General features: G+C 37.2%; 2 protein-coding genes across 7 annotated transcripts in view; one reads left to right on the plus strand and one right to left on the minus strand.

Moving 5' to 3' along the window:
- LOC119082062 (rab3 GTPase-activating protein catalytic subunit) overlaps nucleotides 1–6,755 on the minus strand; it is a 47,228-nt gene extending 40,473 nt beyond the window's left edge. For both annotated transcript variants that reach the window (XM_037191397.1, XM_037191396.1), the window contains exons 1-4: nucleotides 6,183–6,755; nucleotides 6,022–6,090; nucleotides 5,250–5,968; nucleotides 5,020–5,192 (exon numbers count right to left, since the gene is read on the minus strand). In XM_037191397.1, the coding sequence (XP_037047292.1) occupies nucleotides 5,020–5,192; nucleotides 5,250–5,968; nucleotides 6,022–6,090; nucleotides 6,183–6,654 (1,433 nt within the window). In that variant the 5' untranslated portion in view covers nucleotides 6,655–6,755. The remainder of the gene's footprint in view (nucleotides 1–5,019; nucleotides 5,193–5,249; nucleotides 5,969–6,021; nucleotides 6,091–6,182) is intronic.
- A 950-nt stretch (nucleotides 6,756–7,705) lies between these two features.
- Nucleotides 7,706–13,720, plus strand: LOC119082118 (zinc finger protein 236). 5 transcript variants are annotated; one of them, XM_037191501.1, is made up of 10 exons: nucleotides 7,706–8,025; nucleotides 8,106–8,286; nucleotides 8,363–8,638; nucleotides 8,701–8,832; nucleotides 8,989–9,962; nucleotides 10,030–10,104; nucleotides 10,168–10,305; nucleotides 12,838–12,880; nucleotides 12,949–12,976; nucleotides 13,043–13,720. In XM_037191501.1, exons 2-10 carry the CDS (start codon nucleotides 8,125–8,127, stop codon nucleotides 13,660–13,662), a joined length of 2,448 nt encoding a protein of 815 aa, XP_037047396.1. In that variant the 5' UTR covers nucleotides 7,706–8,025; nucleotides 8,106–8,124; the 3' UTR covers nucleotides 13,663–13,720. The 5 variants fall into 5 exon arrangements, with proteins under 5 accessions (XP_037047396.1, XP_037047394.1, XP_037047393.1 ...); XM_037191499.1 differs by having other exon boundaries at nucleotides 7,706–7,903; nucleotides 8,108–8,286; XM_037191498.1 differs by having other exon boundaries at nucleotides 7,709–7,865.
- Nucleotides 13,721–25,212: the final 11,492 nt, after the last annotated feature.

A 25,212-nucleotide genomic window follows, 5' to 3' on the forward strand; every position in this document is an offset into this window, starting at 1 on the left:
GTGAATTTTGTGAAACCTGTGAGCATTACGTATTGGGTAGATGTCCGAAAGGCTCTTAGACTGCAAGGGCAGTGAAGGGCTTTTTCAAAGGGTTTTTTCTTCAAACCAGTCCGGCTCTGGTGAAATTTCGTGAAATTTGTTCATTCGAGGCGTAACCGAGGTCAATTATTAAACGACACGCAATAAAATCCGTTATGAATCCGATAGAAATGTGGAAAATTATGTGAGAAACTTTTTGTATCCATAGTTTGCAGAGTAAAAATTAAATTGTGTTAGTAAGCTCCACCTTTTCTCAAAAACAGTTATTCACAATTGACGACTTACAAATAAATGACGCATTTCGTTTCAACTGTTTTTTAGCGGATCCACTCATACAAACAAATATGTTCTCACGACTTTAAACGGTTGTACTATTACCAAGCGCATGTGTGATACACTGTTCATCCGTATAAACAGATTAGCACATTTGTTTGTATGAGTGGATCAGCTGAAAAACATCTAAAATGAAATGTGTCACTTATTTGAAAGTCGTCAACTGTACTATTTATATCGATGCCTTGGATATTCCTAACCTTCTAGAAACGGCTAATCATTTAGCACGGCTCTGGTTAGTGCTTGAATTTAATGTAAAAATTAGTCGATTCGAAGATTATATGGCGATACCGTTGCCTTTTCTCCGAATTATTTGTCTAGAGCGCGTACAAGTAATGTAACGGTTTCTCTCAGTTAATTTTTACTGACAGTTCTCTCATCGTTTCACGACCAATTTCGGCCGTGTAACAATAAGAGAACTATCACTAAAAATTAACTGAGAGAAACCATTACATTACTTGTACGCGCCTCTATGGTTCGGGGCAGGGGCGCCGACTTCTAAGGACAAGCGAGGCTCGGACACCACTACTCGAATGATGAGCACCACTACATCTTTCCAGTTTTACTTGAAAGAGCACCACTACTTCCAGATTCGCTTGTTGTATGAGCACCGCTACTCCCAAACACAAGTCGGCGTCCCTGGTTCGGGGGAACGTAGCGTTATGAAGAACATGCCAAGTTCGGTCAAATTTTGAATACAATTTCTAAATGGATTATTTGGTTTATAGAGTTTCATAATTTCCAGTAACTCGCATCATAATGATAAAAAATCAGCAAATTGTAAATGTGAACGAATTTTGTCGAGTCATCTGTTACCGAGAGCTACAGCAAAAATAATAATCGATGAGCTCTGGCTAGTGTCTTGTTACACGATGTTTGATAGATGTTTTTTTTTCTTTCATAGATGTGCAATTAATGAAGTCAAAGATTTTGTATCCAACACTTTGTGATACATACGTTAAACGAAAGAAGTACTAGATGCATTGTACAATGATTGCTGTTTCTAGCAGGTTAAATTTCATAAAATCTACAGTGTAGATTCTGCACTGTACACTGAACACTCTTTCCAAATCCAATTTAATTAACTAACAAATTCAATGAAACGGCAAATTTCATTTTCAATTAACAAACAAACAAAAATTAATCCCCGGTGCATAATATGAAAGTGATGAATATTGACGCCAAATCGTAAAAGCTTAACAAAAACAGTAAATTTAGAATAAGATTTATGTATAGAAAAACTCATTAATTAAACAAGAAAAATGTCTCATCGTAAAATGAGCTTTTAGTACATTAAGGTACAACAGAACACAGTTGAAAGTTAACAAAACGTAAACTCTAAAATTATATATTTTATATAAACGGGGGAACAATTATAAACATTTATAGGAATATGTCGCACCATGATCAACAATATATTAAACGTTAGCGTAGTAATGCAATGCCTTAAATTCATATTTTGTACATAAAAATAAATTATAGCGAAGAAACTTAGCGATGAAAAACTGAAATGGATGTAACATGAAGAAAATGAGTTAACAGAATAAAATTAGTAAATTATTAGTCGTAAAAGGAAAGGAGAACAAACAATTATTGTACATTTAAAATATACTTAGTGTACGTGTAAGTAAATTTCACTAAACAGATAAATAAAATTATTTCCGAAACAGTTAAATGCATTTTCATTTCTTTGATAATCATCATCATCATCATCATAATAATAATAACAATCCGCAGTTCAGCTAACAATATCGTATATTGCTTCTTAAATGTAAAGACTAGATTTATACCTAGGTAAATTTGTCTCAATCTGACAAAATGGCTTCAAAATGTTACCTGTGGCAGGTAAATTGTCTCCAGGTAATCTTTTTCTCATATAAAATAGTACATCACCTACCTGCTTCCAAATTTTTAGACCCGTACGAAGTACTGGGGTCTTATAGGTTTACGCATACGTTTGTAACACGTCGAATTGGACTCCCTGAGTAAGAGGAAACCTATTGTGGTTGTCTAGAGATGCCAGATCAGTGAAAAAAAAATGTCCGTCTGTCCGTCTGTCTGTCTGCACGATAACTTGAGTAAAACGCATCTTTTTTTCCCGTTTTACGGTTTTTCGAAGATATCTCCGGAAAAAAAAGTTTATGGAAATCGGATGACCGACTCGTGAGTTAGACCCCTTGGTGTGAAACAAGCACAGGGCGGCAAGCAGTTTTTGCTTGTAGGTCGGCCACATTTGAACATATTTCGTCTGTTTTAGCTTTATTAGATAGGTATTGCCCGTACCAATCAGGGAAAAAAAAGTTTATGAAATTATGTTCTCCGGAGCGTGAGCTAGGTGTCTTGGAGTGAGCTCTTATCTAGCTACTCGGCCGTACAGTGAACGTGGAGTATTTTGTCAATATCTCGAGTATATTTTGACCGAATTTCATGATTTTTTTTGTTTGAAAGGTATTAACGAATGTAAAGCGTCACTAAAATTTCCGGTCTCCTAACAAAATGGCTGCCGGTGGCCATATTGGATTTTAATAAAAGTGATATATCTTGGGAAAAATGGTACTTAGAGAGTTTCTGTTAACATGGAAATAATTTGTTATGTGTGTGGGGTGTTGACTTCGTAAGGGGCTGTCTATATTGCCTCCGGCAATTTATTTGTATATGATAACAAGGCAAAGAAAGATAATGTAAGTTAAAATCTAAAGGGCGAATAGCTTCTCAGTAGAGAATGAAGTAAAAGAAATGAAGAGTTTCGTACGGGTCGGCGTTAGCTATGTTTATTTTGGCCAGTAGGAAGTTTAACGCCGAAGATGTGTGAGCGAAAAATCACTTTACCTCCCTACTAGCAGTAGTAGCTGATAGGTAATGAAGCCATTACCTATATTTTTTTCGCCCTAGCAGATAAAATACATTACATAAAGTTAGCTGCCACAGGTAATAAACTAAAATATTATTTGTCAGTGAAGGGAAGAGTTACGTCAACTGCTTGATACTATGAGATTGAGTTGCCGAGTGTGTAGAATTCAAATCTCAGCCAGGGTTAGTATATTTATGTATTTGAAATTTGCCAAAATTTACCGAAATTTATTTTTGGTTTTGGTAAACTTTGACAGAATTTTTCCAAATAAATTTTACCCAAAATAGGTCCTAATCTCAACCGCTGTCAGATTTGAATTGATTGGCCGATTTATCAACAAAACAAAGCTAATTGAACTGGGACAAGTGACATATGTCACCAGGTGTTTCGCACAGTTACTGAGAACTGTAATAAAGATCTTAAGAGTCAATTCGCCAAAACTTCGAACAGCTTATATTGAATCGGGATTCAAGCCGACGGCGATCCAAACGAGCTATGGCTCAAATGAATCCTCGTTTAATTCTGATAATATCGTGGAACAACGTTTTTCCTGAAAACATTTTGTTGGGCTGTCATGGCCCTTAGAAAAATTTTATCAATTACTCCAACATGCAAAATGTGAGTAATGTCAAATTGTGTACGTTTATGAAGGTCGATGAGCTGCATATTATTGACCAACAAAAGCCGATGTTCAAACCACCCATCCGCCACAACAAGTGAAAAACCTCGAAAAAACCGAAATTTTTGAAAGGCTCTCGGCGGTTGGGAAAGTTAGTATCAGAAATCTCTAACCCGGAGTTTTGTAGCTTATTTCTCGCCCTATCCATTGACACCACACTCGACCATACTCACCGTCCCAGATAGAAATTAAGTTGATTTTTCACAATGTATCTCAACCCATCAAATTTTGGAAAATCTTCGAACTCTAAAGTTCTCCAAACAACGTTCTTTCGAGCGAATTTTATTATTTATAGTTTTACGAGATAATAGTAAAACTAATGTGATACAGCCAGTATCTCGTTAGTTTTACTGACTATTATCTCGTAAAACTATAAATAAAAAAATTCGCTCGAAAAAGCGTTGTTTGGAGAACTTTAGAGTTCGAAGATTTTCCGAAATTTGATGCGTTGAGATACATTGTGAAAAATCAACTCCATTTCTATCTGGGACGATGAGTACGGTCGAGTGGGGTGTCAATGGATAGGGCGAGAAGTAAGCTACAAAACTCTGGGTTAGAGCTGCCTGCTACTAACTTTCCCAAGATATTGCTCCACAATATTTTCATAATTGAACGAGGATTCATTTCAGCCATAGCTCGTTGGGATCGCCGTCGGCTTGAGTCCCGACTGTTCGAAATTTTGGCGAATTGACTCTTAACGCGAAAAACCTCAAAAGTAGAACCATAATCAGAGAAACTAGCAAAATCATGATCCTACCCAACGCTTAGACTGACAGCTACCACACAAAGTACTAGTTTTTATGAAAGCTTAACTACTTTAAACAAGAGAGGTAATAGATTTTCTTATCAGAGACATCAACAAATCTAACCCAACACATTCATGATTTCAATTCAGTCTTGCGTTTATAGACTAAACATATACCAGCCCCAGCCCAAAGTGTACTTTGCGCAAATCGACTTTCAAAAACCATAAACGAAAAATTCAATTTTCCGTTCCCGCTAATCGAGATAAGTAAGTGCTAGGGTCAGATAAGTAGAATTTTATAAGTGAAAATATTCGATTTTCGAACCGTCCGACGTATTCTGTTAAAATAAAAAAAAATCTTTCTTCACTCACCCCGGTATCTGTATGCAGCGTTCGACTCGATATCTCATCTCCTGTGTAAATTCAGCCCACAATTGCGCAACAGCTCTTAGTCCACCGTAATTGGCGTTGCATATAGCCAACAAAGTGCTTAATCTGTGTACCAGCGATCCGGCAGGTGCACTTTTTATTTTCAACGGATCAAACTGTAATGCTGTCTGTTAATACACAAACCACATATACAACGGATGCACAAAACTTACACTATCCGAATCAAAAACATCGTACGAATGTGGTGAATTCGAGTCTGCGTCCGGAAACATAAAGTACAGCATGGTTAGCATGTCTTCGCCAATGGGCCCATCAATTGTTCGTTTATTTTGCATTTGGCTCTTGTGCTCGTAAGATTTCGACGACGGGAAGTTAGGTAAAATTTTCGAGATCTTTGACTCGGTCAATAAATCCAAGGGATTTCCTTCGGTCGTACCGAAGGCAAAAGCGTCACCGAATATATCGAACAGAGTGTGCGGTTTCTCATTAAGCTGCATATATTCGGCCAGACATTCGCGCAACTGATAACATATTTCATTGGAATCTTGGAAGCGAGCACGTAACGACCATTTCGGAGCCAGCAAAGCATCGAAATCGGAATGATTTTGCGAATCTAATACGACATTTTCGGCCACCTGATTCCAGTCGCAGTACAACAAAAGTTCGGTAACCGGATCGATGGGAGCGCCCCATGGCAAACATGTTATATCACTTCTCGTGTCCGCGCCCGGTTGATTCGAAAACGCAGAACTGAAGAATTTGTTGAGCGTGTATGTGAGACGGAGTGATACAACGACAGGATCGACGTATGGAATGCCAATTTTGCCTTTGAACATGTCCAATAAGCCCGACAGATATTTGCAAGTGGGTGGCGTCGACGCAAGGTGAACAATATCGAACGTGAGTCTTGTCGAACGACTTTCGCATACGCCTGAAAGTCAGAAATTTTAGATTCGATCCGAAAACTTCAGCCTGACCACTCACCAAGATAAACCTTTCGTCGTTTCTCCATGACCTGCACAAAGACCGGAACCTCGCAATTACTTTCAGCCACTGAAAGGAGATCACAACGGAATAATAAGCGGATGAGTCACAACATCAATGCTATACCACTCGAATACGGAAAGGAAAAGTGATGATCATACCTGCAATATGTATGGAGCTGAGAAGCACACGAATTTGGCTTTCGTTCGTAATCGCTGATTTCGTGGGATAAACGACAACAAAGTCTCTCAGCCCATACCATCTGGCAATCGGATGAATTTTTGTATCGTCGCACCGTTCATCCAAGATGCAGAAATTATTCTCCAGTGCCAATAAGTCCTTGAATGCCTGACACGTTTGTGATTTCATTTTTTCGGGTGACGTAGGATTGTTTGCCGGTTTCGCACAATATCTAGCAATTGTCAACTCACTGTCCGCAAAGTAAACATTTTCTTTGACCACATTCCATTCGCACAAGGACAATTCATTTCGGTTTAGTGGTGCCTTTGTCTCAACGAAAGGCAATTTCCATTCGTGGAATTGTTCTTCGAGTCTGGCATTGAATACTTCCCATTCGGATGCAGTGGTGAAATCTTGTTGATAGAACTCGTTGTCGTCAATTTCATTGTCCATTGTTTTCGTTATTCTGATTTTCTGTTACTTTACTAGCAGAGAGAAAAATGTAATCAACGAACTGACGTTTGAAACTTTCTTTTATTTACGTTTTAAGGAGAATGACAGTTAACTGAACTGTCATTTTGACTCACAGTGTGCAGTAGTAGGATTCTGATTTAATGAATGAACTGGAGGCGGCCGTTTCTACATTGTAGATTTGCTCCAAATAACTGTAAGCGCGCTGTAAGAACGAATTTTGACAACACGAACGACAACGATTTCATCCACATAGATGAACATAACCTAAACGTCAACAAATTTCTTTGTAAAATTTCGTCAACCTGAAAGTTGATGTTAAGTTGCCTTTTGTGGAAATGGAACACTCTATAGACCACTGTTTTGATCAGCAAAGTATTGTTTTGTTCCAAGCAATGAACGTATAAACCTGGTATGGTCTGTCCATACAAACCGGAGGAAATAGCAATTTCTCTGAAATGAAAAATGAGTTTGTCTGAGAATGAAATAAACGAAGTCGCTATTTCCTTCGGTCCATACAAATTCTGATATTAGACCATACCTTCTTTGTATAGTTTCATTGGCTCCAACCAAGGCAGACTTTGGGGGAGCTCACGAAGATCGCCATTTTATTAGATACGTGGGAACACACCCTTTTCCATACAAACAAATTCACCAAATTTGTTCCATCATACGGTAAAAACGATTTTCGACCAGACAAAAACCAGCGAGAGCATCCACAGAGCCATAACCTCAACACTTTTGCAAACATTTTGTCGATAATAATTTCTTGGTTATGTCCAAGACCTTGGAGCAGACCTATAAAAACATTGAAGGAGAAAACTACTCACCTCCAACCGACTATAGAAATAACGGGATTTTACTGTCAAAAACAGCTGAAACAACAAAAAGCATGACTTATTTCAAAGTCGTCAACTGTACACGAACAATAAATTCCAATGGTATTTCGTATTTCTCGCGTCCTTTTTATTGTCAGCACCAAAAGGTAAAAAGTGACATCTGTGTATACTATCATGCTACTTGTCAGTACAGCTGTGACAGTTTAATGGCTACCATCATCAAAGGCAGCGTTGTCACATTTGAAAAACAAATCATTATTGCCATACACAATTCGTAATTATCGTACCTACATGCAAAATTGTCTATGAACTCTACGAATAGTTTCAAGAATTTACCCTTTTTTCGTGAAGGTGGTGAGTTAAGCTTTTTCTATAGTTACCGACACTTGAAGGGAAAGTGCGATAAATAAATTGAGAACTTGTTTTGGTCAAGCGAATATCTTTAGTGTCTAACACAAAAGATGTAAAGAAAAGAATCGGTCGATTGATAAACAGTTTCTTGGTGTCGATGCCGGTTCCGCAATTTTCCTACAGAAGTTGATTTTGTGCAATAATTGCTAGCTTCACTTCTGCGAACAAATCTTCGTTTTACAGACAAAGAAGACTTTGAAACATGGACCAATTTCAAAAGGTCGTGAATGGGAATGGGAATGGGAATGAAACAACATCTATCGATCTGTCTCGTTTAAATCAATTTGCCCTGCGCGATACCGATGGTACATATCAATTCATTACGATGCCACCCAGGTCCATAGAACAGGAATACATTGATCATGTAAGAGACATGCAACGCTCCTTTGTAAAAATGCACAACGAAACCTTATTTGGCCAAAACAATTGTTTATTCGCAGAGCCTATTAACTCCCGACTATCTGGGCGATAATATACAAAACGCTTTAGTTGTTGACCTACTGCAAACATCGAATGGAAATACCGCGTTCCAGCAACAGCACCCAAGTGACCGTCAATTTTTAACCGAAAACGAATTAGTCGGAGAAGTGCAAATACATCACGATCTGAATGAGGCTAACGACAATCGGGTCAAACAGGCGCTACTCCAGTACATAAACAAAAGTTATCAGAATCCGCCACAAATCATCACTGCTGAGCATTTGGTGAATGTGAAGGTAGCACAATAATGCCAATCAAAGTTCGGAGGAGCGTTAAAACGTTAAATTCATTTCTCAAGCAGATAGAACCGGAAATGCCGCCGTTAGCTCCAATAAGAAATCTCTACAGTTATCCGCGAGGACAACAACAGGCTCAATCCGTTCTTACCAATCACGTACAGAAACCAGAAGATGACGGACGGAATTTGAAGGTAAATGAAGCTTTCGATCGTCACGGATTCGTATAAGTCCGAATAAGTCCGTTGATAGTCGGTGGTTCTGTTCTATTCATACCCGAAGGAAATACGTGTCCCTTAGTCAGTCCCTGTAACATGTAACTAACTTTGTATTTCTCATCCGTTCCTCAGCAGTTCGACTACGACGACAGTGAGTGCAACGAGTCGATTCAATCGCGATTGGCAACCAAAAAGAATCTTCCGCACAAGAAGCGCATCGTGACCAAACTGAAGATAATCAACAAGAAAGGAGCCGACAATAAAACGTTGACCAATGGTCGTGACACTGCTGGCGCAACAAAATACACCTGCGAATTGTGCGGCTTTCAAACCAGTGAACAATTGAATTTCTTTTCCCATCTCAAGCTACACTACGAACCGTCCAGTACGAATGTGGAACAGCCGATCATCGAAAATGCCATCGTGCAACGGGACGACATCAGTTTGCCAGTGTTGAAAATCGAAAATTTGAACAATGAAATCACCGAACACGATTCGAGTACAATCGATGACGATGTGGACAACGATGAATTTGAATCGTCGGTCGAGTTTCCCACATCGAATATGTTGAATTCCAATGAAAAATCGACTTTAATCGACCATGCCAACGATGAATTTAGTGATACGGAAGATATGCTGGAAGGGATACGCAGCGTAGTCGATAAGGTACAGCAGTCGGTGGAAAATGATTTGATTGCAATTGGCAACAATACAAAAGATTGGTTCGATAATCACGGGAATCTGTCTTCTACATTCGATGCAGAGAGTCAGGACAATATTGATCGCAAACACACGAGCGACCTGTACGGAAATATCAGTGCTATCGAAGGAATCGCGAACGATCCAGTCGTGTACGACGAATCGTTGGCTCAGAACAATATCCTCCGTACTGAGTTGGATAAACCGAGTAAAGAGGCAATTGATGTGAAGCCTACGCTGACGCTTCGAGAGATGCGAGAAAATTATGTCGAGGAACGAGAGGAGAACGATATGGAATCGAAAAAGTCCAAAGGCAGAAAGAAGATCTACGTGTGCAAAGTGTGCGAAAAAGTGTGCAATTCGCGGAACGCTTTGCATTACCATTTCCTGTCACATTCGGGTGAACGGTAACTTCGCTTCGAATCCGTAGCTCGACAATTTTTGATCCAAATTTGTTTCTTTGCAATTCGGTAGACCTCACGTGTGTGAACAATGTGGCAAGCGGTTCTATTCCATCAGTGCGCTGAAAGTTCATCGTCGGGTGCATACGTAAATTTCAATTAACTTACTTCCTTGAACAATCTTACTAACTACAACATAAATTTCAATTAGCTTGGAGAAACCATTTTCTTGTGACCACTGTGGCAGAGCGTTTAGACAGTGGGGCGATCTGAGTTATCATATAACGTCAATTCATACCGAAGAGAAGTCACACACCTGCGAGTTCTGTGGCAAGGGATTTGCTAGAAGGTAATTTTGTTGAAACGAAAATTGAATTGAGTGGATGGACTGTGGGCAACTGTGTTCGTTTCAAATTTGAAGCGATTTCATCCGACTGGCCATGATCCATGTACAAGATATGCCTGAGATATGGCCTGGGAAAGTCATGTGTGTCCTGATAAGGATTTTTTAAAGTTTTTTTTTTTGATAAAAGAAAGGTACGTAGCTACAATTTGGGATACCAGTTCCAGTGTGTCTTGCACAGACATTTCGTCACTGCTTCCCCTCTCCTTGATTTCTGTTATTGACGGTACTGACGATTTTCCATGTGAAAATTACAACTTACTTTGTGCCACCGATGATTGAAATACGACTCTTTTCAGCACTCATTTTAGTGTTGTAAAGTGACTTATTTCAGCACCCATTTGATGTGATATTACAACACTCAAAGCAGTGTTGATATGGAATTTGTACGAGTTCTTACAGCATTCGTTTGAGAAAATGCAAAGCAATGTGATCGATCAAATTTGAAGAGTGATTGTTTACAATGAAAATTATGATTTTTTGTGCTCTTGTCTATTTCAATTCTCGGTTGGCACAAAGCATGATGTGTTACACGTATTGTAATGAGATTTTTTCAGCACACGACCCAATTTTCCTTACGAGCGGAGCGAAAACTTGGGTCTAGTGCAACATTACAATCAACATTACAATACTTGTAACACAACATACTATTTACGAACGCTTCTTTAACCATTTCACTGGTCTCGTTCTTAGATGAAATTATTTTTGTGACCATTGGAGTATCTCATCCGAAATAATTCCGAATCCTGACGTTCCCACTACTACTTTGTTCAAGACACTAGACATTCCTTTCGTTTTGGCCATTTTTTCGGCTAACATTTGGACTTTTAACAAGTTTGAAGTCACCAGAGGTCAGTTCCTAAAACTAAGTGACGTTTCCATAGTCCACTGTCTTCCCCATACTAGAACTGAAGTGAATTCAGACGAGCTTTCTGTTTTTTTCTGATGAACTGGCCTGCTGTTACCTTAACCATCGACACAATTCAGAAATGTACGAGAAAATCGTCAGAATTCGCTGTTCTACAGTTCTTGGATAGGGAGGACAGTTGACCATGCCATGAAGACGTAAATTATTTTTAGGAACTGACCTCTGGTGGCCTCAAACTTGTTAAAAGTCCAAATGTTTGCCGAAAAAATGACAAAAAACGTAAGAAATGTCAAGTGGGCAAAGAAGTATTATGAACGTCAGGATTCGACAGGACGAGTTAATCGATCAGAGAACGGCGAACGGGACCAATATGTCAAACGAAAAAGCTTTCGTAAAAATGAGTTGTAATTTTCAAAGGAAAAATAGTCAATAACAGCCCAAGAATAGAACTTTCCATAATCCTTGAATAGGAATTAAGGAGAGGGGAAGCAGTGACGAAATGTCTGTGCAAGAAACACTGGAACTGGTGTCCCAAATTGTAGCTACAGCTGCCTTTCATTTATCCAGAAAAAACTTAGAAAATCCTTATCAGGACACACATGACTTTCCCAGGCCATATCTCATGCTCCTGTACATGGATCATGGCCAGTCGGATGAAATCAGAAGTATTTGAATTTAGCTTTCGAATGACACGCCTTTAATGAAAAATCGATTGGAAATGGCCAGTGAAAATCTCTTCAAATTTGATGAATTTTCCGGGAAACTTTTTGGGGGAGCCCTAATACCGACTCCATTCCAAAAGAAAGTTCTTCCACGAAATATCGACAATGAGCCATATTTCCCAAAACCGAAGAAATTTTTCAAAAAGTTGTTTTAGCCTCGGAAAAATTCAACTTTGAAGGTTTTCATATTAATAGTTTTTCCAGCCGGATAAACCATTTTCTATTTTCTGGGAAAAAATTTAGTTCCACAAATTTTCATGGCAACTTGAAACAAAGCACTTTTTATACAACACGGTGGGGCTGAACAAAACTGAAATAGAGTCGCGACACCATCTCTGATTTTTTTTCATGTTCTTATTGAGGGGCCCATCCAGCCGTGCGGGACCGACGAGTCAATTTGAATACAGGTTGTTATAGCAACGGATAGAGGGACCAATTCTAATCTAATTCGTGTTAAAATGGCTTCCCTCGACAACCTGACCACGTAGCTACAGCCAGCATGAGACGAAATTTCGACATTTATAAATGGTGATATGTCCAAGATGAAGAGAGTTTGAAACTCTTTGAATGGCGATATTGGTAGAGGAGTCCATGCTCTATTAAACGCCGAGAATGGATTTTGCAAAATTTGTCTGAATTTTACAATATTTGAAAAATGTTATTTTCACCATCCTCGGCAAAACTTGGACTCATCTGCAATAAACAGGTTGTCCCTGTCTGTATCTGCGGCTCTATTTAAGTTTTGTTCAACCCCACCGTGAAAGACTTGGACTAAATGGTAGAGAGATTTAATCCTGCGAGTAATTTTGGGAGTTTTGGAAAATTTCGACGAACCCAAGGAGTTTTGTGATTTTGATTTTGAATCATTCGATTATTTTGCGTTTACAGGTATTCCCTAGTGATTCATCGTAGGATACATACGAACGAAAGGGTAAGAATATTTACGGTTTCCTCTTTCTGCCTTGATTCATCTAATTGTTTGATTTTCTTCCACTTCAGAATTACAAATGTGACTTTTGTACCAAGTGTAAGTGTTACAAATCGTCAGAGAACTTCTGTTTGAATTCAACAGTAATATTGGTTATAATTTCAGCGTTCCGAGCCAGTTCATATCTACAAGATCACCGAAAAATACACACCGGCGAAAAAAACCACAAATGTACCACATGTGGAAAACTATTTCGCGTCCGTGGTGACCTGAAACGGCACCTGAAGATTCATCTGAGATTAATTGAGAAAGAACAAACGCAGAAACTGAAAGACGAAGCCGAAATCGTCGACAGCCTGGTGGTTTACAATGACAATAACGCTGCTGCCGATTACACATGCAACAAGCAAATAAGCAAAGACACCGTCAAGACGAATATAATTTATGGCGATGCAACTAATGGTGATATTTTCAACGATACGACTGCTGTTTCGAACGAAGTCGCCGGTACTGCTTCCAATAACAACATAGAAAGTAACAATTTTCGGTCGCCGCGGAAGAGAAAAGCAAAGTCAACGCCGAAGCAGAAGAAAACGAAGATCCAAGAGAGTTTGCAGGACAATTTCTCAGTATTTCAATTGCCAGCGAGCATACAAAATTCGGGATCTATAGTCGCGTCGATGCCAGTTGGTATCAATAAAATTCTGGCAAAACCGGACAGGACAGATGGTGTCGCCGTATCGGTAGCCGATGAACAATATCAAATTTTCCTGCTCGAAGCGTAAAACGAAGTCCGGTGTGGATGTAAATAGTAGGAATAAACATTTTTTCAATTTCGTAAAACAATTTTCGTTTGGAAATTCTGTTTCAAGTAGATCGACCCGACCTATAGCTAAGCACAGTGCTTGCAACATTGCCATTTCTGTTCCTGAAGGAAAGAGATGTGATATGGCATCAAAATTTCCTCCATCGGGAAAGTGGCATGCGTATGTACACTTGGGCCGGTCAAGTATCCTAACAAGTAGAATTTTGGAAATTGTTGGTACAAATATGCCGCTTCCTCTCATTTTTCGCTTAAGCGAACGTCATGTTGAAAACCGTGAGTTGTTTATCGAAAAAAAACCGAGTTCCCCACAGAGATCTCTTCTGGCAGAGAGAGTCTTACATAAAACTTTCGGAAATTATTTTTCCCTCATCGAAACCTTTTTGAAGATCGCTGCTGCAAAACACAACGGACAGATCATTTCTGGCGGATGTTAACAGTGAAATGGTGTGTATACGATGTGGTACGTACCTTAATGCCAATACCAAAAGTGTGCAGTTCTATAAGGATATCAGGGCCTTTTATAAGGAACAAGCGCGTGGGAAAAATCCCCCCCAGGCCCACCTGAATCCCCCCCACTTTTTATAAATCCCCCCCAGTGCCCCCCACTTTTAAAAAATACTCCACAGTCTCTCACTTGCAGTCAGTTACTAAAATTATAAGCAGTTGTTATTATTTAAAAAAATCTCTGCGTGGCAGCTCATTATTAGTCAACTGCGAAGTATCACAATAAAACTTTCGTCCGTATGTTGAGAATATTTGAGTAAATGTTATTCGGCTCTCTTTTTTTGTTCCACGTTAGTTAAGTGATTGCTGTGGCTACTTCAGTTCGTCCTTAAGAATTCGATGGTTAAAGAGTTTAGATTCACAAAATGGAAATAAAAAGCTAACTACAATTTTAATGAGGAAAGGAAAAGCTTATGAAAATTGGATAGTTTCCAATCTAAGGTCTATTGAGTGACCTAAAGTCTGGCTACTCGACCATAGAACGTATAGAAGATTTTTAAAATAGAATCGAAATAATAGAACTAAGAAAAGTTAATCGATTTGTCGCTGAAATGGTGACTTTATGTTCATTGTTCTTTTAGCATTTTAACGGAAGCCAAAAAAGTCGAGGATTATTGGAATTATTAGGAAAATTTTACAATTCTATTTTTTCGTTGCTAAAGCCAAAAAGCTGACCGGAAGTTGCTTGTGTGGGTAATTGGACAAAGCAACTCACGAATAAAATAGCACAACTGTAATTTCTCTAAAAAGCAACTCTGTAAGCGTAAACTAATTGCCGATTAATTAAGAAGTGTTTGATCTTCACAGTACCAATGATCCCTGCTGGTTTCCGTCAAAATGTTCCAAGAACAAAACTTTTAAACAAAGAAAATCCTACGTTCCTACCAACTACAATGAAACTATTTATTTGGGGATGTTGTACCCGCGAACTATCTGTTCACAAAATAACTTTTTATTCTCTTCCAGTTACAATTCTGACTGACTTTTTGTTTAGTTTGCTTCGATTAATTTCATTCCATCCGCCTTCTTGATTAAGCCTAATACAATTCCCGACACCACTATCTCATTATCAATTATCAATTCCTTAGTAGATTTTTTATTTCTAAAAAGTATGGTATTAGATTCCAGACGGAAAGTTCTTTTAGTTATATAAAAATGTCAAGTACCAAAATATTTAGCGTTAGAAACGTAACTAAGTTTCTACTCATAAATGCCTATTCGGATTTTTGATCACCCTCCTCCCAGTAACTAGTAAAAATAAGATTGCGTTGGATCTACTTACAGGGAGACAAAGGTGAAATTCAGCATATTTTCTCATATGGGAGTTGTTGTGGCTTGTGATTGATTCCAAGAAAAGTTCGTTGAACAAGTGAAGATTTTAATTTTTTGAATTTTGGTTAGGCACGCGCTCAAAACAAGGATGAAAAAAATAAAAAATCTAGATTTTCATTTGTTAACAAATTTTTTGTGGAATCATTTACAAACTAAAACAAATCGCAAAACAGAAAACATGACGAATTACACTTTTCTCTCCCTGTAACTCGTAAAGAAACTGCCAAAAAACAAGTAAGGGCCGAAGAACTGACAATAACTCTTTTCAAAACGCCATTAAATCGCGAAAGTTTGACTGAGTTGTCCATGTCCTATGGAAACTTAATAAAGCTTTTTCGGATAGATGATCCATAATACCTTAGTGTTCCAGGAATTAATTTAGAAAATATTGAAAAGATTGTAAATCATAGTATGTTCTGCCGATAAAACACACAATATACATGCAACATTAAGCGGCACCTGACAGTGACCCTAGTCACTAAAGTTCTCAAATTTGAAACTTGTCTAATTTTTCAAAGAAGACATCTCACAATAAAAATATAGGGCCCCTTCACGGAAAAAATTGGGGCACCCAAATCGAAATCCCCCCAGTGCGAAACTCTTATAAAAGGCCCTGGGATATAGTAATAGTAGATTACAGCAGAAACCATGTCAATGGCCGATTGCATGGCCTCTGCTGCATTGAAATCCAAAGTGGTAAAGCCGTAGATTTAGAAGAGCTGGATATATCAAAAAAAGGAGAGACAAATTAGTTTTTCGGGTTTTTGTGAAATATTTTCAGAAAAATTTCAAGATTTTGCGGTGAAAGTCAAAATGTTAAAGTTTAGGTCTTTTATAAAGTCGAATGGAATAACTTTGTTATGGCACAAACGAGGCATTGAAAACGAACCAACACGCGAATAACGTTATTCAGAAGTATTTCATTTATTTCAATACTCAATATCAGTAAATTTATTGAATTAGGTTATTCGAGCAATCGAAATCATTGAGTTTATGGAATAACGTTATTCGAATAACCGAATTTACTTAGTTACATGAAAAACGTTATTCGCCTCGGTGAGCTTAGCCTCGGTGAGCTTGAAAGCTTTTTTTAAGTCCTGCGGGAATCTTCAAAATGATAGTTGCTGTTTAGCCGGACGGAGGTCTAAAAGCTGTACAACGATACCAATCATGATTAGGGTGTGTCGATTTCAATTTTTTTTAGTCATTCCTGGTTCCGCCCTACCGCGATTCACCCTCGCACTAGCAATAATAATCAGCAATTTTTTTTTTTTTATAAGTCAATATAAGCTTGCACCGTCACTTTTTCAAAATTTTCGAGCTACACGAGATACTTGGATTATGGGTCCGAACCAAAAAAAATCCACAGATGCTTTTGCAGAGTTTTCACTCTGTACGGCATCTAGAGGGTCTACTAGAACATACAAAAATTAAAAAAAGTTAAAAAAATATTTTACCGTCATTTTGGTGTAGCACCAAGTTTCACCGAGGTGGAATTTTCAAGAATTTTGTATGTGAAAAAATCATCTCTTCTGGGTAAATTTTATTCAAGCTATTGTTGTGATAGCTCATTTTGTAGGGTTTTCAATAGCGAATCTAGCAAGCGTACACTTTCGATAGGTAAATCTAAAAATTTATTGGTTTCGCTGTTGGAAGGCTCAAAAACAGGGCATTTTTACGAGTGTTTTCGCAAATATAGCAAATTGACTTCTCTTTTTTTAACTTTTTTAATTTTTGTATGTTCTAGTAGACCCTCGAGATGCCGTACAGAGTGAAAACTCTGCAAAAGCATCTGTAGATTTTTTTTGGTTCGGACCCATAATCCAAGTATCTCGTGTAGCTCGAAAATTTTTGAAAAAGTGACGGTGAAAGCTTATATTGACTTATAAAAAAAAAATTGCTGATTATTATTGCTAGTGCGAGGGTGAATCGCGGTAGGGCGGAACCAGGAATGACTAAAAAAAAATTGAAATCGACACACCCTAATCATGATATTCACGACTAGTAAACATCTTTTATAGAAAGTTTTTTGAAGTGAATCATGGCCCTACGTTAGTGAAGGTAATGGCAGAGTATTTGGGTTAAGTGATAAGACGTTGCGTGGTTGGTTTTACGATACGAACTGAACTTTATTCTCGTAGTCGTTCCTAATATAAATTTTACAAAAAAATTTTTTGACTGGAAACAACCAAAATTTTACCAAAAAAATCTGCGTCGCATGTGGCAGATAAATTTTCTTGCTGGTCTGTTCCTGAACATCTGCCACTTTGCGACGCAGATTTTTTTGGTAAAATTTTGGTTGTTTCCAGTCAAAAATTTTTTTTTGTAAAAATTATTTGGCAGATGATGAGAAAACCTAAGCCAGCTTGTTTGAACTAATTGGGTGTAAAATTTAATTTTTGCGTAACGAAGCTGAAAGCGTCAACTCTAGCGATATCATTCATTTTAGAAATTGTATTTCAAAGACTGCGTCACACTTTTCTCGAAGAGATTTTTGTTGGGATATCAGTCGTTTTAGAAGTTTTAGAACACTGCTTTTTATAACAGTTTATAACAGAAATTCAAAAATTTGACGAAATTCGAAAATTTGACGAAATTCGAAAATTTGACGAAAATCGAAAATTTGACTAAATTCGAAAATTTGACGAAATTCGAAAATTTGGCAAAATTCGAAAATTCGACGAAATTCGAAAATTTGACGAAATTTGAAAATTTGACGAAATTCGAAAATTTGACGAAAATCGACAATTTGACGAAAATCGAAAATTTGACGAAATTCGAAAATTTGACGAAATTCGAAAATTTGACGAAATTCGAAAATTTGACGAAGAAAGTAATTCTCTATCTGCCACCATTCAAGAAATATCTCCAAAACCCCAATTGACCCACCCATTTCCAACTTTCGACATTTTTCGCAAATGCCCTTCTTTTCTACTCGTAAAACTCTGAGACTTTGCCGAAGAAAGTAACTCTCTATCTGCCACCATTCAAGAAATACCTCTAAAAACATAATTGACCCACCCATTTCCAACTTTCGACATTTTTCACATATGCCCCTCTGTTCTACTCGTAAAACTCTGAGACTTTGCCGAAGAAAGTAACTCTCTATCTCTCATAATCGCAAAAATATTAGTCCTTTCATCCTACGCTCGAGTAGCTCAAAATTTGGTCACTCTAATCACTCTAGCTCAAACGAATTATTTTTTTGTTTGAATCGTGTTACGAATACCTTTCATTTGATGGGTCACACGCCTCTGTAGGTTTCAATACAGCTAAGCTACAGCCGAAAACGCGTTCCCGACCCTCGAAAACCACACTCAGAAACCACTTCGAGGCCAATAAAACCAAATTCTGGTTTTTCCTGGGGTAATGGCGTATCACATTTTCATTTTTATGCCCACCCTGAGGTTCCTGCAAAATTTCATGGAGATTGGCTGACTAGTTTCCGAGATCGACCGTCGATAGATAGACAGATAGACAGATAGAAACATACAGAGTAAGTTGAAAGATTTTGATTGTTTGAAAAACGTTAATTTGGTGCATTTTCTATCAAAATGACCAACTTCAAAACGATGTATCTCCGGCAATTTTAAAGTTACATAGTCGAGTGATAGCTCGTTTTGCTCGTATTTGAAGCGCGAATAAGATAGAATAGGATTTGTGGTGATACAGGCCAAAGGAAAGAAACTTAACTTCTCGCCTATATATAGTTGCCGCGTCTCAAAAAATTTTCTTCGTTCTTTTTTTGGAAGTTAGACTGCGTCAAGTCCTCCGCTATCGCTCCGGACATGATTTTACCGACCTTTGTCACTTTGTTACAACGAAACTTTTAAATTTATCGGTGGATTTGGCTGAAATTTACAGGGTATGTCAAGGACGTAATTCTAAGAAATTAATTTGAAGGAATTTTCATAAAAGCTAATAATTTCGGAGCTATGAGCTATTGAACTATAGGACCCATAACTCAGAAAATATGGCAGATAGAAAGTTCGTTTAAAAGACAAATTTATAGAGTTTCAAATTTCAGTCGACACGTGTTTCAGTGTTTTCAACAAGAATCTACCATTTGGGAGCTATGGGCGTTTTAAGTGCGAGCTATGTCAGCCATGACTCGGAAAATATGGCAGATAGTAACCTCGTATAAAAGACAAAGTTATAGATGAGTTTCACATTCTAGTCGAATTTTTTATTTTCGTCAAATTTTAGAATTCCGTCAAATTTTTGAATTTAGTAAAATTTTCGATTTTCGTCAAATGAAAGCTGGAAAGTTGAGATGAAAGAGAAAGTTATATAGTTTTTTAAGAAGAATATTTTCGTTCAAACTGCACAATATGATTATCTATTATCTGCGACCAAATTCTAAAAAATCAAAACTTACAAAAGAACTGATATCGCCCAAAACCACTTACAGTAGAGATGTGACGCAAGTCCTGTTATCCAGTTACAAAAGAACTGATATCGGTGTAGGTGACGCTTACAAATTCGACACGCAAAAAGATATGCGTCACAAATGGCAGCTGATGAGGAAAGCACGCGAAAGTTTGATGAGCAAAAATTTTACCCGAAAAATTTTAGAAAGAAAATTATAACAAAAAAAAATTGCGTCATAAGTGGCAGATTTGAGGAAGGAAATTTTTTAAAATTGTGAAATATATTGCTTTAAAGAATGGAATTCAAACGGAAGAAAGCCGAATCATCTGCCACTTGTTGACGCCATTTTTTCGAAATTGACTATTCGCCCGCGCGGGCGAATAGCAACTTATTGACTATTCGCCCGCAAATATTTTTTTATTTTCATTTTTAAAGGCTTTTTTAACGAATGAGACTTGGAATCAAATTCGCTAAAAAAAAAGCCTTAGGAAAATTATCTGTGATAATTGTTTTCGTAATAAAAAAAACAATTTCTTTGATTTTCTTTTAGAACTGTGCGCCGGTATCAGCCGATGAGGTCGGCGGAAAATTTGACGCCGGTGGGTATCGGCGGCCGGCTACGTCAAAAAATAAGTCTGCGTCGGCGGCGTCGGCGTCTAAATCGATATAACTGTATAAAAGATCCAAAAGTTTTCAAAAACTCAATTTATTGAAGTTCGTCGAAAGTGGTGTAATTTGTAGAGGAAGGTTGCTCTTTGATGTACATGTTAGTGATGTAGAAGAGAATGTTCAGACCTAAATTGAATTGAGTTTCGAACCTGAACTTGACCTGTTTGGAGATTTCACAGAGGATAAGTTCTTTGATGTGGTACCGGCACGTATAACAGAAATTTTTTTAACGATGTTTTTACTAAAGTCATAGTTGTTTTGTATAAACAAAAAAATTGTTAGCATTGCTTAGCAAAAGGCTCGACTTTCTACTAATATCCATCAATGAAAAATTTTCATTTGCTACTAGTCATCAGGGTAGACAGTATTCTTTTTGCCAACATTTGTCGACATTTCCTTAGCATACCTAGTTCTTACAAAAAATCGATATTGCCGACCAGCAAGTTATAGCAAATAGTGAATCTCACGGTCGCCCTCATTTTCTGATCTACGTCTGTCTGACGTGTTGAAGACTTGAATGTTTTTCTTCAAAAAACTTTGATGAGGATTTCAGCCGATACAGCCGCTAACCAAACGTCGGCTAATGGCGGCTGAGAGTGTATCAGCGGCGACTACCGGCTGATCCTAAAATCGGCTGGCGTGGCCGGCGCACAGTTCTATTTTCTTTCTCTTACAAAATATGATACAAAGTGCTTACGATCTCTTTTACAAAATGTGACACGTAGCTTATACTTCTTTTATGCATACTCCTTTTTAAAGAATTTGGTTTCTTTTTTACAAAATGTGAAGCAAGGGGCTTATGTATCCTTTTACAAAATGTCATATATGGATCTTAGGCTCCTTTCTAAAGAATGTGATGCAAGTAGCTTTTAAATAGTGTAATGCAAGGATGCTTCCTTTTACAAAATGTTACACATGCAGCTTATGGTCCCGATTGCATAATGTGACAATTGGACGAAGAAGCTCGTACCATTTTTTGCACTATATAACTTACGAAGAGTAGGATGGCTTTTAGAAATTGTAATGCAATAAACTGAAAGTGTGAAGTGATTCACTTTACAAAATGTAACAGGAGGAAGCATTGGCCAAAAACAAAGACAAAGACCTTTAGTATAACAACAAAATTTGATAATCATGTCCGGAGCGTTAGTGGAGGACTTGACGCAGTCTAACTTCCAAAAAAAGAACGAAGAAAATTTTTTGAGACGCGGCAACTATATATAGGCGAGAATTTAAGTTTCTTTCCTTTGGCCTGTATCACCACAAATCCTATTCTATCTTATTCGCGCTTCAAATACGAGCAAAACGAGCTATCACTCGACTATGTAACTTTAAAATTACCGGAGATACATCGTTTTGAAATTGGCACTTTTCATAGAAAATACACCAAATTGACTTTTCCCAAACAATCAAAATCTTTCAACTTACTCTGTATGTTTCTATCTATCTATCTATCGACGGACGATCTCGGAAACTAGTCAGCCAATCTCCATGAAATTTTGCAGGAACCTCAGGGTGGGCATAAAAATGAAATTGTGATACGCGATTACCCCAGGAAAAACCAGAATTTTGTTTTATTGGCCTCGAAGTGGTTTCTGAGTGTGGTTTTCGAGGGTCGGGAACGCGTTTTCGGCTGTAGCTTAGCTGTATTGAAACCTACAGAGGCGTGCGACTCATAAAATGAAAGGTATTCGTAACACGATTCGAACAAAAAAATAATTTAAAAAAAATCGGGTCAGATTCGTTTGAGCTAGAGTGACTAGAGTGACCAAATTTTGAGCTACTCGAGCGTAGGATGAAAGGACTAATATTTTTTTGGGTTATGAAAGATAGAGAGTTACTTTCTTCGGCAAAGTCTCAGAGTTTTACGAGTAGAACACAGGGGCATATGTGAAAAATGTCGAAAGTTGGAAATGGGTGGGTCAATTATGTTTTTAGAGGTATTTCTTGAATGATGGCAGATAGAGTTACTTTCTTCGGCAAAGTCTCAGAGTTTTACGAGTAGAAAAGAATGGCATTTGTGAAAAATGTCGAAAGTTGGAAATGGGTGGGTCAATTGGGGTTTTGGAGATATTTCTTGAATGGTGGCAGATAGAGAATTACTTTCTTCGTCAAATTTTCGATTTTCGTCAAATTTTCGATTTTTGTCAAATTTTCGATTTTCGTCAAATTTTCAAATTTCGTCAAATTTTCGATTTTCATCAAATTTTTGATTTTCATCAAATTTTCGATCTTCGTTAAATTTTCGAATTTCGTCAAATTTTCGAATTTCGTTAAATTTTCGAATTTCGTCAAATTTTCGATTTTCGCCAAATTTTTGATTTTTGTCAAATTTTCGAATTTCGTCAAATTTTTGATTTTAGTCAAATTTTCGAATTTCGTCAAATTTTCGAATCTCGTCAAATTTTCAAATTTTGCCGAATTTCCGAATTTCTGTTATAAACTGTTATAAAAAGCAGTGTTCTAAAACTTCTAAAACGACTGATATCCCAACAAAAATCTCTTCGAGAAAAGTGTGACGCAGTCTTTGAAGTACAATTTCTAAAATGAATGATATCGCTAGAGTTGACGCTTTCAGCTTCGTTACGCAAAAATTAAATTTTACACCCTATTTTAGTTCAAACAAGCTGGCTTAGATTTTCTCATCATCTGCCAAATAATTTTTACCAAAAAAAATTTGACTGGAAACAACAAAAATTTTACCAAAAAAATCTGCGTCGCAAAGTGGCAAATGTTCAGGAACAGACCAGCAAGAAAATTTATCTGCCACATGCGACGCAGATTTTTTTGGTAAAATTTTTGTTGTTTCCAGTCAAAAAATTTTTGGTAAAAATTATTTGGCAGATGATGAGAAAATCTAAGCCAGCTTGTTTGAACTAAAATTGTGTGTAAAATTTAATTTTTGCGTAACGAAGCTGAAAGCGTCGACTATAGCGATATCATTCATTTTAGAAATTGTACTTCAAAGACTGCGTCACACTTTTCTCGAAGAGATTTTTGTTGGGATTCTACGCTAAGCTTGAAGTTTAGAAAGAAAAGTACATTTCATTTGTTACTCTTTCACCTGATTTATATTTTTCTACGCTATTTTCGTATTTCCTTAGCATATTCACAAACAGTTAATCGCGTAAAAATTGTAGTGCACCAAACACTATGTCCGAATAACCGAGCGGAAGATAAACGGTAATATGGGAATGGAAATTCTCAAGTAAATTAGCGAATCACAAACAAATAAACTTTCTTGCAAAAATAACGTATATTTATTCACATGAAAACATATAACTCTACAACAGAGAGTATTCTAAAATTCAGACACATCAAATTTTTCTAAGCTCTTATTTTCAATATATAAAATTTTTCTAAGTTCTTATTTTTAACACATGAAATTTTTCTAAGTGTTTTTCATAAATAATGAACAAGAATTTTTATAAGTATTTTAGAAAAATTAAATAAGTTCACAACACACGATTTAACTTGCTGACGTTACCACAATGCACTGATGTCCATCTTAGGCACTGGTCCTCTATTTATATCAAAATTTAACATAGAATAGATAGGAGGACCATCTACCCTCCAATAAACTTGCAGCTGCAATTTTATTGTAGGTACGCGTTTATTAAAAGTGCGAACTTAAGTTTTATGACTTAATCCCTTTTCCTATTACTCTATTGAATTTTACGAACATCTTGTTTATTTCATTATTTAACACAATGATTCGTACAAAATTGAATCCTTGTGAGCAGATTTTATACATTTCACTGATGTGCATAACATCAGGCGTTCGTATCTTTGAAAAGTTTATCCATGATCCAGGTATTAGTGGATCGTGTCTTGGGTAAAAGTGTGAATACAGTGTGGTGCACTACAAAATATTCATTTGCGGGCGAATAGTCTATAAAATGGTATTCACCCGCGCGGGAGAATAGTCTATCAGATACTATTCGCCCGCGCGGGCGATTAGTCTATAAGATGCTATTCGCCCGCGCGGATGATTAGTCTATAAGATGCTATTCGTCCGCGCGGGCAATTAGCAACGGCCTTGGGCGATTGATTCTACTAGGTCGCAACAAATTTTCAAGGTTTTATCATACGCGGGTTATTTGTATTTTCTCTCAAAAATTATTTTTACTTATTTTGCATAATTTCGATAATTAAATACACTACAAAAACCCACTAAAAATATTTCTTGTCCACGAGAGGTCGATAAAAAAATTTTCAGCTCACCGTGTCAAGTAACCAAAATGATTTTGGTTGTCTGAATAACGTTATTTGCTTAACCGAATTCATTTCGGGTATATAATGTTACGGATCCCTGGCAACATCTATTATCTTGTTCAGTAAGATCATTATACCTTCTGCTTTGCACCAAAATGGTTTCACCTAGACAAAAATGTAATATGATAAAGCCGATTAGAAAACAATCAAATCAGTGGCGATCCACTTGCCAAACGTACAACTCCATTAATCGCTTATTATTAACTGCATTAAGTATTAACGTCCGGCTTTATCTACTTTTATACTATGGTATTGATACGTAAACGAATATCATTGATGATAATAGCGAACAGCAAAGATTATGAGCAGCATCATATAAATACCCCGAGCACATCGAATAATACCTTTGTAACGGTTA

This window comes from Bradysia coprophila, unplaced genomic scaffold (genome assembly GCF_014529535.1).
Source record: "Bradysia coprophila strain Holo2 unplaced genomic scaffold, BU_Bcop_v1 contig_373, whole genome shotgun sequence".
NCBI lineage: Eukaryota > Metazoa > Arthropoda > Insecta > Diptera > Sciaridae > Bradysia > Bradysia coprophila.